The 18,197-nt window shown below is 50.6% G+C and overlaps 1 protein-coding gene across 8 annotated transcripts in view; it reads right to left on the bottom strand.

Annotated features, from left to right (window-relative positions):
• The window catches only part of TANC2 (tetratricopeptide repeat, ankyrin repeat and coiled-coil containing 2), a 247,627-nt gene that overhangs the window by 18,604 nt on the left and 210,826 nt on the right, over positions 1-18,197 (bottom strand). For all 8 annotated transcript variants that reach the window (XM_055789873.1, XM_055789876.1, XM_055789878.1 and 5 more), the window contains 7 exons: positions 15,795-15,903; positions 11,348-11,470; positions 9,982-10,218; positions 8,130-8,315; positions 7,184-7,277; positions 1,731-1,864; positions 1,202-1,325 (listed from right to left, as the gene is read on the bottom strand). In XM_055789873.1, coding sequence (XP_055645848.1) covers positions 1,202-1,325; positions 1,731-1,864; positions 7,184-7,277; positions 8,130-8,315; positions 9,982-10,218; positions 11,348-11,470; positions 15,795-15,903 — 1,007 coding nt within the window. The remainder of the gene's footprint in view (positions 1-1,201; positions 1,326-1,730; positions 1,865-7,183; positions 7,278-8,129; positions 8,316-9,981; positions 10,219-11,347; positions 11,471-15,794; positions 15,904-18,197) is intronic.

Genomic DNA, 18,197 nt, shown 5'->3' with positions numbered 1-18,197 from the left:
TCGATTTGAAATTTTTGAAAACCTAGAACCGCAGAAAAGAATTCATTGAGTTAATTTGTAAGAAACTCATCCCTCAAACTGATCTTTGTCACATCCCTATGCAGGTTACAGCACTGAACAGCAAGGATCCCACTGGCCTGCATGCAGGACAGATGGGCAATGAGAAACTTCTTGGAAGCCTGGCAATTCGACAGCGAAAAAATATTCTTACAACTACTATGCAGAATATTCAAGTGTCTCACATTTTGGCTAAGAGGTCAGACACAGTCACTTACGATATGAAGAAAATATCCCTTCCCAAAGAGGGATCTTACCTGAAATAAAAATATCAAATAACAATACAAGAATTAAATGCTATTTCTAGGAAAAAGAAAAAAAAAAAAAAAAAAGGAAAATCACCCAACCAAACCAAACAAACATTGGCTATTTGTCAAAACGACCCCACAAAAAACCAACCCCCCCCTGAAGCCTCTCTAAGGAACTACCAAAATAAGAAATAGTCGTGTTCACACAGGTTGCAGGCAGCGTGTCGGGGTGACTCACCTCAAACACGAACAGCAGAAATGAGCAAAACTGAAACATGCTCCTGTGAGGGAGTCACCAGATACCGAAAGCGCTGAGTAAAGCCAACCTGTGAGTGAAAGCTTTGGAACGATTCTGGTTTCACTAAACACACCGAAGCCTTGCCTGTGCTGGGGCCTCACCCTCCTGCTGATGCAGTGTCAAACACGTGGCCACCAACACTAGCACGAAAAATGGAAGCATTAAAACGTGTCCCAAGCCCTGGTCCTGCGGCCAAGCCTTGCCTGCCTGTTCCGTGGCGATGCTGACAGCTCAGTCGCATCACTTGTTGATTGTTTTTTTCTCTAAGGTGAAAGCTCCAAGCATGGTTCAAGGGCATGTTCTTAACTCAATGCTCAAAGCACCTGCGATTCATTAGATCATTTTCCAACTCAAATGCGCGGTTTGGAGGCCGTGAGCACCAACCAGACAACAAAACGCATGGCCAAGATTAACGCTAGGGCTACTCTAGTCTGTCCCCAAGAAGCTGGATACGTTGCTGAGAACCTGCCCCACTGCCCGCTCCAGCAGCAGGATTACAGCCCCCAGCCTGACACGACGGACCCCAGCTGTGCAGGAGCCAGTGCGGTGGGACGTGCCAGGGCTGGTCCCCAACACGCTTCCAGCTGCGTGCTCTAACCTTGTGCAACCAGGAACTCCACCGTGCCCAGGTGCCCCTCGGATGCAGCCATCATCAGCGGTGTCCGCCCCTGCTTATCTGCCATGTTCACATCAGCGCCGTGCGTGAGCAAGAGGTCTACAATCTGCAACACAAAGCGAGACCAAGCGCTGTATGGAGAGACCAGGTGGGAACCAGAGCCGAGGATGAGCAGCGCGGTCCCCGTGGCGTGAAAACTCACCCCCCGGGGCATGGTGCCCTCTGGGATTACTGCTGCAAGGTCAGGGCACAGGAGGAGCAACAGAGGTGTAACGACAGGAAAAATGACCTTTTAAGTCAAGAGCATCTCATTTGCTTCCCCAACGGTGAGATAACACAGTACTTAAGCAAAAGCTGCGCGCAGCCAGTGAGAGCACGGGTGCATGAAGCATCAGCATCCTTGCTCCCATCACTCCTCAGAAGACCAGGGCTTGCCTCCTGCACCCGGCATCCTGGCGGGCACACGGGACGGCCCGAGCGCGGACACCAGGCACCGCGCTGAGCCACTCACCTGCCAGTGGCCCTGTCTCACGGCGCTGAAGAGCGGGATGACACCGCGGCGGTTGGGCTGGGCCACTGCGGCGCCCTGCTCCAGGAGGAGCCGGCAGACATCCAGCTTCCCGCGTCCCGCCGCCGCCGTCAGGGCTGGAGGAGAGAGAAGAACAGTGAAGGGAAGGCGCCACGCTCCCCACGGAGCTCCCCCCGTCCCGAGGCAGGTCCTCCCGCTGGGCACCGGAGCAACGGAGCCTGAAATGCCAAACGTCCCTCCCGGCAGGCCAAACGAGCAAAGAAAACTGGTTGGGTCAGGGCAGTTCGAGCTCTTGTCATTTTAGTTAACTTCAAAGGTCAAGTCTTCCCCGGCAAGATCTTGGAACATTATGGAATAGGATGGAAATAATCAGCTTTTATTACTTTCCGCGAGTGAAACCGGGCGAGAACTGCAATGAGCGCGCCATCGCCTACAGGCATGCACGGCTGGTGCCCACGGGGTGGCTGCAAAGGACCAAGAGCCTGGTCATGGAGAGCCCTCCCTGCTCCCCCCGGCGTCCCACGGGCTTCCCCACCGCAGGCTGCGAGCCGGGTGCCCAGCACGCACCCAGAGAAAGCCCCGCTCTCCTGCTCTCCGGGTCCGTGCCGTCTTGCCAAGACCCTCTGCAACCCGCCCTGGCTCACTCCACCGGGACTACACGTACGGGACCGAGCGGGAGGCAGGGACAGATCGCTGCCACCCTGGGTGTCGGGCAGATTTGTGGGTCTTCTCTGTCTGAACAAGCACACAGCAGCACCATTCAGACAGAGGATTCCCCTTTTCAGTATCTCACCTTAGCCCGTAGATCTTTGAAACCAAAGAAACAACTGGAAGGCAAACCCGGTATGAAAATTTTCACCCGTTCTCCCAGAAAACCACGAATTCTGGGCTTTGTTTGTGGCCAAGACTGATCCTACCAGCAAGGGTCTTTGTGCAAACCCAAACTTCTCTCTCGCTCCCAGTATTACAGATGCTCCCAGCACCACAGGTGGGTGGAAGCAGCACCCGAGAGTCCTTCCCTGACAAAACGTGCTCCATTAACTCAGAAAGTATGGGTGGGTTAGAAAAGACACATTCAAACTGAAAATAGTTCCAGGCGCAGGCTCTGCCTTCGGCTCGTCTTGGGTAGTAATTTTAGACTTTGTGGTCCCTCCCTCCTCTCCCCAACTTTCTGTGCGCTCCAGCTCAGCTCCACTGGCTCGATGCTCTGCTGCTTCCAGTAGGAGTCGGAGCAGAAGGTGGGAGTCTATTTCTAACTGACGTAGCTTGTTTTTTCTTTGAAGTACATTTCTGTGGGATGGCTGATTACGAGGTGTTGATGGGTTTCCAACTGCAACACTGTTAATGTTGGGGGATTTAATTAATTCTCTATTCTGTTCCACATTATGGTTCAGTTTTCTTCTCTTGGGGTGGAGAGACACCAAGAGTTAAAAGAAAAATCATCTCGCTGCCACAAGCAGAACGTTCTGCAAAATCTATAATCAGATCCATGTGGGTTTTAAACGTAAGCTACAAATATAGAAGGAGGACTGCGCGTAATGTGCACGGCAGAGGGGTCGGTATGCAGGGCTTTTGGGTTCTATTTCTAAACCTGCCCGCACTTGAAATGTTGCAGGTTAATTTGAGGTGTTTCACGTCAAAATGACTTATATTTGCAAGACTGAAATACTGTACAGCACCTGGGTGTTTGGTGTTTGTCATGAAATGTTCTTTGGAAAAGACACTACTGAAACAGGAGGATTTGATCCTCGGCCATACCCTTACCCCTCCACCCTGCCCTGCCATCCGCTCTACCCGCACTGACACATCTTTCCGCTACTCTGTTCCTCAGGGTCAAAGCAACTGGTAGCTTCAGTCCGTCCTCTGCAGCTCCAAGCTGCAGAGCCCAAGGGGAGCTCAAAAGTTTCTGTGCTATCAGCAGGTCACACCTTGCTGCTTCAGGAAGGTTCCACACCGATGTGCTGGATTTCTGCTGCCTGCTGAGAGAGACCTACCCGAGCTCGTCTCGTAGAACGCACAGATACCTAAACATCCATTCTCAGAAATGGGGAAATGCTCTGAGGGGTGAGAGGAGCTCGGTGCAGCTGGACCCTGGGGGACCAACTCACCAAGGCACACCAGGCTTCACCGGCACCTGCACTTTGACCAGAAGGATGGACTAGATGACCCGCTGCAGTCCCTCCAGCTGCAACGAGCCCGACAGCCCCCGCTGCTCCCAACACAGGCACCCACCCCTGCACCTCCAGCCTTCGGACCAAAGTGGCTTCTGACATCCCCAAGCTCCAGCTCCACTGCTGCCCACCTTGAGCCTGTGGCTGGTGTCCAACTGTCCAAGCCCAAAAGCTCAATTAAATTACTTCAGGAAAAATTCTAGAAGTATCTGCTTATTTAAGCCTTTCAGCACTCCTTAGAGGGACTCAGCAGCCTGTTTCTGGCGTCACCAACGTGCCTTACAACAGCCATTAGTCTCCAAAAACCCCACAACACAAGGTAAGGCTCTGCCTGTGTGTTGAAAGGAGACTGGAAAAGCCAAGGAAAGGTGATGAGAGGAAATGAGAGAAATGGAAATGCTTTGTTTGAAGTTTTTCTGTCTGCCAGAGAGCTCCTATGGCCCAGCATGAGCGAGGCAAGCCCACCAAGCCCAGCCAAGGCACAGCAACCAGGATGCTGGGCTGGAAAACGTTCATTTGCAGCTTTTCCATGAGGATGTAATGCCAGGAGAACAACTCACAGTGCAATAACAAAGTCTTGGCATAAAGGCCATAAAACAGTTGCTGCATTTCTCAAAACACAGCTCAACCAAAACCTGAGACAAGTTTCAGGTGTGGGCATGCTCCCCTCCATCAGCGAGCAACGTCCAGATGAGCCACAGTCTCCGACACCAGGGATCTGCAAGGGTGCATCCTGCCTCGGCTGTTGTGCAGAACACGACTCGTTCTCGTAGAGGAAAAACCAACTTTATCTGGACAAGGAATCATTAAGTCGCCCTACACGGCACGTGTACCTGCTCCCCAGCCTGGCAGCCAGCCCAAGGCAGCCTGATGGGGTCGTTCCTTGCACCTCCAACTCTGACGGAGTTATTACAAGTGACTCAGATACTTTTGTGTTGGGTTTTGATCTTAGTCTTGTCCCTGGGAGAAATATTCCATCTGGAGTCGGCTTTAGTCTGCTGTCAGCAATTCCTAAACTTACGATGTCACTTGGCACTGCCACGGGGATGGTATCAAGCTGATATCACTAAGGCAGGCAGGCAGCTCTGCTCTGCGGAAGATTAGACACATGAGCAACAAGTATCAAAAAAACAGACAAGACATGATTCAGATTTTTAGAGCAGATTGCTATTTTTGGGTTGAAACCAGCATTTCTCTTCAAATTTAACTGAACTCGCTCTTTACTTTGGGGAAAATAATAATAATAATAATAATGATCAAGAAACGATCTAAAAGGGAGTCTGTAGATCCGCATAAACTTGTCCTGCCTGTGCCTGGACAGAAGACTGCTGAATTTAGTGGCTGGCTTGGTTTTGCTCATTTTCCCGTTTTCCCTACCACCAATTTTAATGGGACAAAACCCCATCCTTTGAGACGGCTCCTCAGTGTGTGTGTGATTTGTGAATCACAAATTCACATTCCCACCTATCCCAGTTACTCAGAAACCACTCCCAGACCTCTGGGTGAGCCCAGCTTTTGGCATTGTTGGGAGGAGAGGTGTGGGAAGGGGGACAACAGAGGTGGGAAAGGCTCCTGCTGAAGAGTCCTGGGGGCATCGGGCAGGCTAGGAACGGCAGAGCAGCCCAGGACAGAGGGAAAGAGCAACAAGAAGAGCTGGATGGTGTCAGGGAGATGAGCGTGGTGCTCACTTCCAGCCTGGAGCGCAGGGCTGAGCAGGAGGGAGCGGGATGGCGTGACCTGCAAAGGCAGACCCCCAGCGATGGGCAGGGTCAGATGGCCCCGGCTTTATACCAGGCTCTGCCAGATCCATCCAGGCAGCCCAGGACTATCCCAACGCAGTATCTGTAGCGTCTGATGCTGCCCACGAGGTTACTTTGCAGGGAGACATCTCAGCAGCTTTCGATCTAACTCGGAAGGTGCCTGGATCACCATCCTATTTACATGATGGTCCTCAGGAGCCAAACAGCAGAGAACATTCCGGATGGCCCTGGCCTGGTCACCACTGCAGACCGTGAGCTCACCGGTGGCGAAGCCGTTCTCCCGTTACCGAGGCTCAGCCATTTCACTTGGCTAATTCCATTCCCCATTCCCTTTTTCTCCCACGACACCCTAGGGGCACTTTTAATTGCTCATTTGTATATGTTGCCCTTATTTCTGCCAACAACGGCACAACGCCCCCGGCACTCCGTGACGTCCCTGTGGGCGCAGGAGCTGACTCTGTCCCTGCCACCCTGCGCGGGGCACAGAGCAGCCCGGGCACCCCCGGCGGCGCAGCTCATCCTTCTCTCCTTGTCCTTTTGACAGCTCAGGGGCAATACTTTCTGCTAGACACCGTACCTTTCCGGAGGTAAACCAGCTCAGAACACAACCCTGCCCCCCCCACCTCGCCCCCTTCTAAGCAGACACAGCCCCACCAAGGACCGAGCCATGTGCCCACCGCCGCCTGTGCCCTTGGATCGTGTCGTTCTTAAACAAAGGTGACAGACCCAACGTCAGCACCCACTACCCCGACAGGAACGCTCCCTTGGTGTATTAACTTGACAGGAACATTCCCAGTGATGGAAGTAGATTAGTGAGTTGAGTACAAAAGGCGGTGGATAATATTTCTGAGGTCACTGGAGTTAAAAGCTAACGGCTGCGAGTTTGAGTATCTCAAGAAACGGAGACGACAGCGCGTTTTGTGTCTGTGGAGTGGAAGGGGTGACCGGCTGCTTTTGTTTTAGTAGAAGTTGGGAAAGCAAGGCTTCTGTGTTATACCCACTAATACCAAAATATAGTACTGCACAAACAGACATCGGTTTAATTACCAGGTACTAAATAATGAGAAGTTTTCAGAAAATCAATGGATAACTTAACAGTCATGGTGCTGCACGTAATGGGGAAGGCGAGAGAGAAGCAGGGAGATGCTTTGGATAAATATGCCCAATAACAAGAGAGAAAGAGCAGGATTTTGTGTCCCTCTCACGTAACGTGAGATGTTTCAGAGAAATCAGGGGTCTGGTTGTCAGAGATGCTGCACGCCTGCACACTCCTGAGAAGTGCCAGGGGCTGCAGCAGCTCAGGATTTTCAAAACTCAAACTTGTCTGTTTTACTTAAGCTGAGTGCAAGCTCCACCCTGGCTCATGTAAACCACCTGAAATCAGAGCAGAGGAGCTGATCCTTCTCCCTTCATCAGAACAGCCGAGGGATGCACCAGGTGATGGGGAGCCCATAAATACAAACACAAACACGCAAGACGAAGCCACTGCATCTAGAGAAATCACCTGTCTCTCCCCAGAGGCTGTCAAAGCTGTTGATTTGTGCTCGCTCCACCTCCTCTTCGTCTTTTTCTGGAAGATCGAGCAGGTAGGAGACAATCTAAAACAAAATGACATGTCAGCTCACGAACTGGGATGCGTTATCTATAAATGGCTGACATCTCAACATGAGCTCCTCTGAATACAGAGGGAAAGGAACAGCCTCTGCCTGCCCCCCCGAGCTCCAGTAAGTATTCCTCCAGCGATCCACCACCAAACCTGCTGCCCTGGACGAGCAAAAAAACCCCACAGACCCACCCAAAGGTCTTGCTGCCACCAGAGGTGACGAGCCTTTGTAGTGTCGGTTCCTTACGACCGTATCTGTTCTGGTACAGATGACCCGGTGCGTGCAGCGGGTGCCCCTGGGGGGAGGGTGTTTGGGTAAAATGGGACCCCTCCTCAGGGGAAGGGGCAGCAACTGCCGCAGGTGCTGGGGCTCTGCTGAGGGGACCGACGGCAATACTGGACCTGGCATTGTCAGGTTTATGGTTGGACTCGATCCGAAAGGTGTTTTCCAACCAAAATGATTCTATACATCATCTTGCACATGGCAAATCTTGAGCAGTATGACAGGACGAAGCTCTTTGACTCTTCTCTCCCCCAACACACAGTCCAAAGCCACCTGGTCTCACACTGCCCCAGCAGCGGCGTAAGCAGCGTGCTGGTTATCCCCCCTGCTTCAATGTTTGTTCCAGCGACCTGACGGCTTGTTGGGCTTTCCCTCTTGGATGCCCACCCAGACCCCAGCGCCTGCTGAGGGATGTGGGAATCCCACTGCCTGGGATGGGAAGGGGAGGAGGAGCAGGATGGAGGCACTGACTCTGGCTCCGAGACCCTCTTTGGTCAACACTCTGGCCAGGACCCACAGCCAAGTGGTGGTTCCCCACCCCCCAGAGGTGCTGGCAGACCTCACCTCGGTGTAGCCCATGCTGGCCGCGGCGATCAGCGCCTGCTGGATGGCGTGGCTCTTCTTAAACACGCCCTGCTGCTGCCCAGCCATGGTCCAGTCGCACTGGATCAGGAACTTCACCACCTCCAGGTGTCCTCTGAGCGCAGCGTGGACCAGAGCACACTGACCGTTCTTGTCCAGATGATCCACCTTGAAAAGAGATGACAAAATACAACTGAGCCAAATCACCAGCAAAATGCCTTTGTTTCTTCAGTGTTTCCAGCCCCACTTTCAAAATAATGCCACATGTGCATTTTTCTGGTAAACTATCCCTTCCACAACCAGAAAACAACCCTTCCCACAGCAATTCTGCCCCAGGCTCAGGCATCCTCATGGCCACAAGTGTTTGCTTTGGGTAACACCACTATTTTTTTAAGCTTTCTTCCATCTTCTTCAGACTCAAAGGCTGCAAAAGCATTTTTCCCTTTGTGTCCCAAAGTCCAGCAACTGTGTTTTCTTGCAGACTGAAATCATACACGCTGATATCATCTCCTTTATTCAAACCCACAAAGGGCAAACCAGCTTCTTTTCTAGATACGGTTTCTGTTGAGAGCCACAGAAGCGCCTGAGCCTGCAGGAGCTCGTCAGGTGGGTTCTCAGGACAGGGCATGGTTTTCACTTGATGCCTGAAGACATCAGCTGGGATTTCTAGGTCCTATCCCAAGTCCAGTAACTTTGAGAAAACAGGACAGGTAGATCAGCTACCATCCTCCTGCTGGTTAACTCTTGCAGTGCTCTGCAACCTATTATATCTCATATTATAAATATGAGAAATAATTATTTTAGGAATATATTCTACTAATATTAACTGGTTATATCATACATACAGGAAATATTTCTCATAATACATTAATATTTATAATGTATTAATGTATTTCTTATTTCTCAACTTATGCAGCAATCAGCGTTGCAGTTTTCTATGCCAGAATCAAACATCTCACCCTTCAAACCAAACCCAGCTGGTCCCCTCCACACAGTCCGGGATACTCAAGGAAAGCTACGAGTGGCAGGACCTCTGCGTTGCACTGCGCTGCCCGAATATTCCTGCTCTCGGAGGTGGAATGCTGCTGCTTACCACTGAGTGCCAGCGAGTCACCCAACTCTCCCAACAAAAGCAGAAATCTTTTTTTCCTCCGCACTGTCCTCGCACTACTGCAGACAGCACAGCAAGATCTACACGCCCCCCCGCCCTCCCATCCCTCCTGACTTTCATACCAAGAGTACCCAAACCCATATATTGCGTTTTGAACTGAAGCTAAACATACAGAGAAACCACAAATTGTTTCCAGGAGGATCCACTTCAAAAATCAGCACAATTTTCTTCTTCAACAAAATCTTTAAGCTTGACTCATTATATACAATTAAAACTCCAAACACCCACCACAAAGCTAAACAAAGGGTATTTTTCTACGACAAGTCTGATAGAAGTTTTGGGGAAACGTGTCTCAAGGAGACATTTAAAGAGGGCCCCGTGCTGCAAAAGCAGCGCTGCCACTTCAACCTCGTGAGGTTCAAGGACTTCCCCAGAGCATCCTTCTGCAGGCCACCCGTGTGGTGCTGATTAGGCAGCTCCTACCTCAGACCTGAACTCCAGAATGCTAATTACTGACTCTCAGGAGTTACTTAGTTGGTGTCATGGCAAGATTCTCAAAGCCGCCGCGTTTTAGCAGAAAAGCCAACCCTCCGCAGCAGCACCCTGGCTTCAGCTGCTGGAGGCAATCCTTTGGCATTACGTGTCCCGACTGCAGCTTGTGCCCTGCCTTGCACCAACGTGGAACAGTTTACATCAGCTTTTAGAGGAACGTGGTCACTTTACCTTGGCCCGTTTCTTGCACAGCAGCACGACGATACTCAGAAATCCAGCAGCGGCCGCGTACCCAAGGGGGGTCAGGCCACTTTCTGAAGCGGCGTCTACATTGGCCCCAAACTCCAAGAGCAAAGCCACCATCTCTGTGTAACCCAGGTGAGACTGGACACACAAAATGGGAGCGTTGTTCAGAACTTCAGTTCGATAATTCACGTTTGCGCCTCCTAAAATCAGCAGCCGGCTGACCTGCGCAGGGAAAGCAGAGCTCCTGTTACAATGCTGAGCTTTATGGGGAGACATTAGTTTATTGTCAGGACAACAACAGAGGGTAAACCCGGGCCTCCTGCACACTTCCAAGCAAATAGCGAAGGATATAAAATGCTGAATAAAACCACTTATCAAATATATGGTCCCATTGTTGGTAGAAGGAACAGTTTAACCTTTCCCCTGAACGGCAGGTAAGAGGTTTGAAGGGTGCTGCCTCACTCCGTCTCAGAGCAAAGTCACCACAGCCACCCTGCAACACTGGGGCCAGAGCATCCCCCCCATGGGGCTGGGACATCAGAAGCCACGGTGGGACAGGACCACCCTTCCCGCGGGAGCCTCTGCAGGGCTGGCTCTGCTTACGGTGCTGCGCCCCCGGCTTGCCCGGCTCCCTCGGCACCCGGCAGCGGTGGCAAAGGCTCTGCCTGATGCTGGGGAGGGTGGCAAGGAAGGGACGGGGGGACAGACACCGGGCTCACCTCATCTGTACAGAAGGGAGCTAGGGCAAACCCCCTTCCTGACGAGGTACACTTTGAAATGCGCATCACTGCCTGAAACGCTTTCTGCTGCACAGCTGAAGTCACTTAACCCAACACGTGCAGCCCTACCAAGGCACGCGGGCACAAAGGGCCTGAGCTGCCGCAGGGAGCACGTGGTGCTGAGATCGGTGTCGCCACCGAGCCAGTGCCCGGCTAAGGCTGAGCCTGTTACGGGGCTGTCACATTCCAGCACCGCCTGCCGCATCCCACATCTCTGGGGAGGAAAACCGCAGGGGAACTGCTCTGCACAGGTGCAAGCTCACCACCCCCTCGCTGCAGTGAGGAGGAGATCCCTGGTCAAGGCAGAGGAGTTGAGGGTCACCCTGGAGGGTACCCAAAGCCCGGCTGAACCAACCGGCCTCTCCCCAGCTCAGGAGGAACGTGCGGCAAGATGCTGGGCACTGCCCACCCGGCCCCGGCCACGCGCAGGCGGCCACAGCCATCACCATGCATGGCTACTGCACATCGCCACCAGCTTCTGCGAGCTCAGAACCGCCCCAGCTCTCCTTTTCCTCCTCCTCCCCCTCCTCCTTCTCCAAATCCTCCTCCTCCTCCTCCTCTTCCTGCAGTACCTTTATGTTTGGGGTGTAGAGATTTCTCAGAGATGCCAAAGCCATCGAAAGACCTTCAGTACTGTAGGAGATCCAAAGCCCTTGTAGGATGGAGGAAGATACCCCAACTTTTTTACTCAGCCCCTAAAAAAGAGAAGACAGTTTAGATCCAAGATTACAGACATGCTCAGACACACCGGGCAGATTCTCCTGGGTCTCTGGACTTCAAAGAATTTCAAGACACTAACAGCTCTACTCAAGGTAACGTGACAATTTGCCACATCTAACCTTTGCAGTGAATTAGTAAGCTTGTAGGAAATCACTTGCTAAGGTACTGTAGCCACCTCCAAGGTCTGGGAAGGGCAGGATCGAACTGTGAGCAACTTGAATCCATTCAACACCCTCAGAAAATGTCACGCCAAGGAGCACAGCGTGCTGCTTTTCCCCTTTTTTTTAAATAAAGCACACATTGTTTGGGCAGAACTGATTCACAAAGTTTCCTTACTATTCACGCAGTTCAACTGGATGGCAATCCTCCCGCAGGAAGATAAACGGAGGAAGCCCCAGGCCCAGCCCAGCCCAGCATTCCCATCTCAAACCAGCCCACCTCCGACCTTCTGGCTGGCACCTGTGAGCAGGCTATACGGAATATATAGAAGGTGTGACATCGTTTTCCAGCAATGCTAACTGGCAGTGCACGGAACTGCGTTAAGCACGTTTCCCTGCTGTCACAGGAGCTGCGATCGCCCTGTCGGCAGGTGGGAGCAAACAGCGTGGTCACAGCGGGGGGGAAGGGGTCTGCACCTCCAGCCACGAGTTGCTGTGCTCTGCGGAGCGATGCAGGTACGCCCCGTCTGTTGCTGTTCTGCTACCGATTCACCATCGAATTCTGCTGTTTCCATGGAAACCGCACAGACATCTTTTAGTTGTGTTTTGATATGCCAACCCTGATTTCTACCTCCTGGCACGCCGTGTGGGCATTTCTGCCTGCAGGATCGCATCTCGGTTTGTGATCCCTTTGTATGACAGGCGGACACGGCTGCCGTGGGGCGGCGGGAAGAAAACCGCCACCAAAAAGGTGAGATTTGTTTCCTCTCAAGGGAGATGTGCAGGAGTCATCATCTGAGCCCACTGCTGGACTCGGCTGCGGACCTCTAACATCTACATGTGAAAGATATTCTGAAGCATCGCACCAGCCATCGACAGATTTGTCACTCAAAATGGTTTTGCCGTGAAAAGAAGCAACAGATTAGACAAGCTCTTATAAATAACAACTCCCTGCGCTTGTCTCCTTCAAAATTCAGGCAGCTGAATAGAGAAAAATATCTGCTTGTGTTAAGAGGCAGAAAAACTGCTCAGGAATTTCAGCCACCGTTAAACGCCGCTTTTGAAATGACACAATACAGGACGTGAGAAGTTGATATTAGATTTCAATGAACTCAGTTCAGTGTAACTGGACAAATGGAAAACAATTTTACAATAAATGGTTAGAATAATTTAAAAATGGTTATAATACTATCAAACCCATAAGTAAACCGTTGGAGTCACCACCAGGCAAGGGGAAGAGCATGTGTCAGAACAGCCATCTGAAGACAATCACACACGCTATAAAAACCATAACTGCTGTACATTAGAATGTATATACTTAGATATTGGTGCAAGGCATGAAAGATTACATTTATCCTTTAAAGAATAAATGTATTCAACACCATTACCATTTAGCTGCTGAAACAAAACTGCACTGTTTTTCACTCTACGGATTGTATCTTCCTTTCCTATTTCCCTTCTCTGCCCAGACCTGTGAAGCAGGTTGAATCCTTCAGCGAAAGCAAATCCCAACCTGACCCAACACCAAACCCAAAGACCTTCACCAGTGGTTTCCACTTCACTGGGACCTTCTGACACAGGACCAAGGCACGGCCTGACCATGCACATTTCATCTGAACAGCTTTGCCACCCCCCCCAACCCCAGGCTCCAAACAGGCTCGCTTATTTTCATTCCGCACTTTTGTATGCAGTCATCAGCCTCCTCAATTTCTTATTTATCGCTTCCTCCACTATTTGGCCGTCGGCAGCTTCGACACAAGATCTTTATAAGGCTGTTTTTCAAGGAACATCAGACACCTTTACATACCCGTAGCTGTCAAAGTGAGCGCTTCTGCCTGTAATTGTCATTACATTCTCAATGAGGGGATGAGGGATACCTGTTTCTGGATTACTGACATTTTAGCTAACTAATTTAAGATGAAATTAAAACCTTCTCTTCGGTTGATTTGCAAAACACACGTCAGCCTGAAGTTTGGGTCTTGTATCATTACTGCACATCTCTTGCCCTTTCACTCCATGCCAGGCTTTCTGAGCTGGGCTTCCATATGCTGCTGTTAAGACTGGTAATTGCTTCAAAAAACTAAACCACTTGTACTTCTTTCCCCCCCCTAAACTGTTTGAGGATGTTTGTGTTTAAAAAAGAAACCCAGCAGATCTCAGCCATCACGTGAGGAGGGGAGTGTGAAGGCTTCCTACCACCCGTGTGTCACATCATCCCCCTGTGCGAGTGCATCGCTGTATTTCCACAGCTGGGAATTCCAGGTGTCCCATCGTCACCTTGCACAAGGCACCCACGGGTTCACCCTGATGGGGGCTGCGGAAGGACAGATAAGTTTTCCGCACTGTTTAATCAGAGTTTGTCTCTATACCCAGTTCTCGGTGCTCCCTGGCTGGTCCAAACGCTTTAGGCCTCTGGTAATCCTCTCCTGTCTTTGTGATGGGCAAATAAAACGCCATTACCACGGCACCAGGCCTCCGTGAGTACCTTCAAAATCAGGATCTCGGTGTCTGTGGCAAGCTGCTGCTCTAAGATGCCAACTTCAAGCAAAGCACACGGGACTGATGCCCTGCCACGCTCCCTGCCTGGCAAAGGACCCGCACGGTATGGGGATGGCTCCAGCACAAGGTCGGGCTGAATTAAAGCTTGAGTGGAACAAACTGCTTGGTCAGAGACAAACCCGGCCAGCAGTGGGGGGAGAAGGAGCCTGTGCGCCTGCTCGTGGAAGCCTCTTCTTTAAAGAATGCTTGAGATCTTAGATATGGTCTGCGATATTCCAGCTCAACACCTCCTTCAAACACAAACGCCTCCTTCAAACACGAACGCAGCTATTGTCTCACTCAGTAAACACTCACAAATCCTCGGTAAACACTCGTTAAAAAAAGGAGTGATAATGATCCTATTCAAGGAAAAGGGAAAGACTAAGTTTTACAGTGTCTCTAATCCAAACCCTTCCCAAATTTGATGGTACTCCTAACTAACGCACTGCTAGGCTGATCTGTCACCGGGACATACCATTCTCACCGCTGTGTTGCAAACCCAAAGATTTTGCAAGTGATCAGAAACAGAAGGCTGCACTGACATTTTTCAGACGCTAATTGGCATTTTCTACTATTGTAAAAATTGCTCAATTAAATCTGGAATCTGCAGGCAACTTGTCCACTTAACGAAGACTGTCATTTGCTTAGAGCCTGAAACCCTGTTATTTGTTTCTGCCATGGAAGTGTGAAATGAAAAGATCTGGAACCAGACTTCGACGTGAAGGGCAGCTGACTGGTAAACTCACTGCTGGATGTGGCCTTGGGATCGCAATGCAAAATTTGAAAATTATACACCGATTGGGTAACACATGGATCTGGGGCTCGTCCCTTGGGCTCCAGCTGTCCCTTTCCCAAACGAGGAGGCTTTGCTACTACACCTGGTGATGGCTTTGGCACGGGGAAGTCCAGAAACACATCCAACAGGACCGACATGCGGCAGAAATTATCCGTTTGCTCTAGGACAGTGGAGAGCTGTAGTTCTTAACTCTATAAAATCACATACAGACCAGACAAAAATACAGCCTCGTTTTTACCAGTGCTGAGCACCCACAGGTCCTGACACTTTGAAGAAATTCTGTATTTGCTGTGACCTGACAAACCCACCCCCTCGCTTCCATCCTCCGGCATACGGGCCAGCAGGCACGAGAATGACACTCAGCTGATGGGCTGTATCGATGCTCGCACCCCGGCCTGCCTTTCAGTCATCCGGGTCTTAAATGTCTGTGTGAGGTGTAAAATGGCCCGCCCGCCAGATTTTAATGACCACCCAAGTTTCCCTTTACAACCTCAATTTTGGGTTGGATTCTTCAAAACCACTCCTTTAAGAAGATTCATTTTTTTCCTAGGTGTTGTTACAGGACTCATCTTACATGGTAGAAGAGTAATTTTAGGTAAGGAGGCTATCTGCTGAATTTACAGTCTGAAGGACGGTTTAATTCCAAGGATTTCTTACATCCCATTGCCAGTTTTCTAAAGCTCACTTCCACACGTTTCGGCAGCCCGAAGCAATCACACTTACAGCAACCCTAAACCAAGAAGAGCCTGAACGCTGCCAGCGCTGGCAGATGAGGTTGGCATAAGGCTCCATTTTAATTTTTGTTACCTTAAAAATATGTGCTTTGAGAATGTGATGTCCCAGTTCAATAGTTTGCTGTCGGTTTAGTTTTCCTTCTTGACGGGAAAACCAGAAGGCAAGTAATGTGTGGCCGCTCCTAAAAGCAGAGGGAAAAGTATGTTAGTGTTTGCTTGTTACACCGACAAAACAACTTTAGACACCAATTTTTGCCCTGGCTAAGCCTTCAACCTCATCCAGCTTGGGAAAACAGCTGGACTAATTCTCACTTATAAATCACTGACTAATTGCATCCGTTAATTATTGCTGATCACTGATAGCTCCAAACCCCCCTAAACACTGGAGGACAGCAAAAATAAAACAATATATTTTCAAGAGCAGACGTAAATTTGGAAACACCAGAGGGACAATTGCATGAAAGCTGAAGTGCAACTTTTATAGCCATTTTGCAGAGGAGAACCGCACTTTGAAAGCATGCCACCAATCCTGAAGTCATTAGAAAATGACATTATTTAAAATATCCACTCTTTGAAAAAAACATCCTTTAAAGGACAGCTACATTCCCCAACCCGTGACACGTCCTGCAGAGTGAAGCAACTTTTTTTCCACGTAAAACTCCTTCTAAACACATTCTCCAGCTTTTCCAGTAATAAAGATGCTTCTGGCAACGACCAACCAGGTTGACAACCAAAGCAAATCAACGGATCCACACACAGAGCCCTGTTTGGGGCAAAAAGTAATAAAAGACACAATAACTTCCTTCGCTAACGGTGATTTTTACTGACATTTTTAAACGTAACAGACTTCGAGCTTGTAACGCCAAAAGTTCAACGTGGCTGAGTCTTCCCAAAGATGCGAGAAGCTGATTCTCTGCACAAGCACAAAACACACACGGTGCAAAAATGTCCCGTATGGACACACACTTCTGGGGGGGCTGGGGACAGGCTGGGGGGGCACAGCAAGCAGGGGACGAGGCCACCGAGGGCTCTGGGGAGCTGCAGTTTTCTGGGGTTTGCCACTACATTTATACTCCTCAAGTCCCTGGGTGCACCCAAGGGAGTTCTTGTAAACCCACTTCATTTCTGGAACTAAATAAAAATGTGACTACACGTAAAAGGAATCAACCCCCTTCCAGCCAAAGAAAATAAAACATGGTATCAACTGCGGCTTTAAAGGGCTTTTAAGGACAGGGAATGTTATTAGCTCATCCCCGTTTGGTAAGGCAGAGAAGTACTCAGGATGGCCAGATGTCAAGTAAATACTACAGAAGTTTTCACAACGGTGGGGATTTACCAGCGCATCCACATCTAGGGAGAACGATTTATCTCCCCTGTCTGAGATAAAACTCAGAATAAAAGTGGAAGATGGGTGCTGCCAGGGCCCGGTGTTCGCCGAGGAACCCCCGTGCCTGCCCGTGTTGCTCCGTCGGGCTGCTCACACGCCGATCACTCGAGCGGAGCCCAGCGCTGCTCCGCCAGACCCTGCGGTGTCGGTAGGGTGAGGACACGTGCCTGCAGGAGGAGCGGGATGGAAAACAAAATGCCTTGTTCTCACGAGGCAGGACTTGATCGCCAGGTCTTGATAGGTGGAAGAGCTCCGCATCCCATTTCCATGTAATAAAATAAACGCTTTCACTGGTGAGTAACGCTACTGTGCCTCTCTCCAAAATACAACTAAATTTAGAGGGGCGCCATCAACTCAAATCACAAACCGCTGTCTGAAATGTTTCTAATGATTCACTCTTTGGGTGACTTCAGCGTAAAAAGAAACTGAAGATCTGGGTTTTTTTGCCTGTCGAGCTCCTTTCCACACCCTGGGCTGGCACACGGCGAGATGCCGACGTCAGGATCCCACAGCTCCACGCTTCCCACCGCTGGAGAAGCTCCTCCTGATGGTGACGCTGCCCACCAAGATGTAGCTCCGATGCCTCAGCTGGGGGGTTCAAGTGAGGCAGGATGCCTTTGGGCACGGGGCAGTGCCACCGGTCTCCACGCACCGGTGCTGTGAGGATGCTCCAGGCAGCACCCACAGGAGGCACAAAACATACAGAGCTGGGAAAACAGAAGGGCCTTGGAAGGGGTTGTAGCACCGTAAGTTACCGACAGCTTGTTGCCTCACCTCCCGTTCGCTCCTGCCCTCTGCTCCCCGTCTCTGGAGTGGGAGCAGAACGTTGCTCATTACACTGATTAACCACCAGGAATGCCCACGGAAAGGCAGGACAGATGAGGAGGTAACAAGTGGCTATGGACCACGGCCTGAGTGCTGCCAGACAAAGCCGCAAGTCAAGCCGCGCAGCAATTGCCAGATTTCATCCATCCCCGTTCCGCCAGATTATGCAAACCCGGAACCGTTCTGGTACACTCGGTGCATCTCGACAGCTCATCGGCTTCACAACGCTGCGCTCAGGGCCTGGAGACGAGCCAACGCGTTTAG

Source organism: Falco peregrinus, chromosome 18 (genome assembly GCF_023634155.1).
Source record: "Falco peregrinus isolate bFalPer1 chromosome 18, bFalPer1.pri, whole genome shotgun sequence".
Lineage (NCBI taxonomy): Eukaryota > Metazoa > Chordata > Aves > Falconiformes > Falconidae > Falco > Falco peregrinus.
Note: the sequence above shows the minus strand (reverse complement) of the source record. Positions and strands in the feature narration are given on the sequence as shown.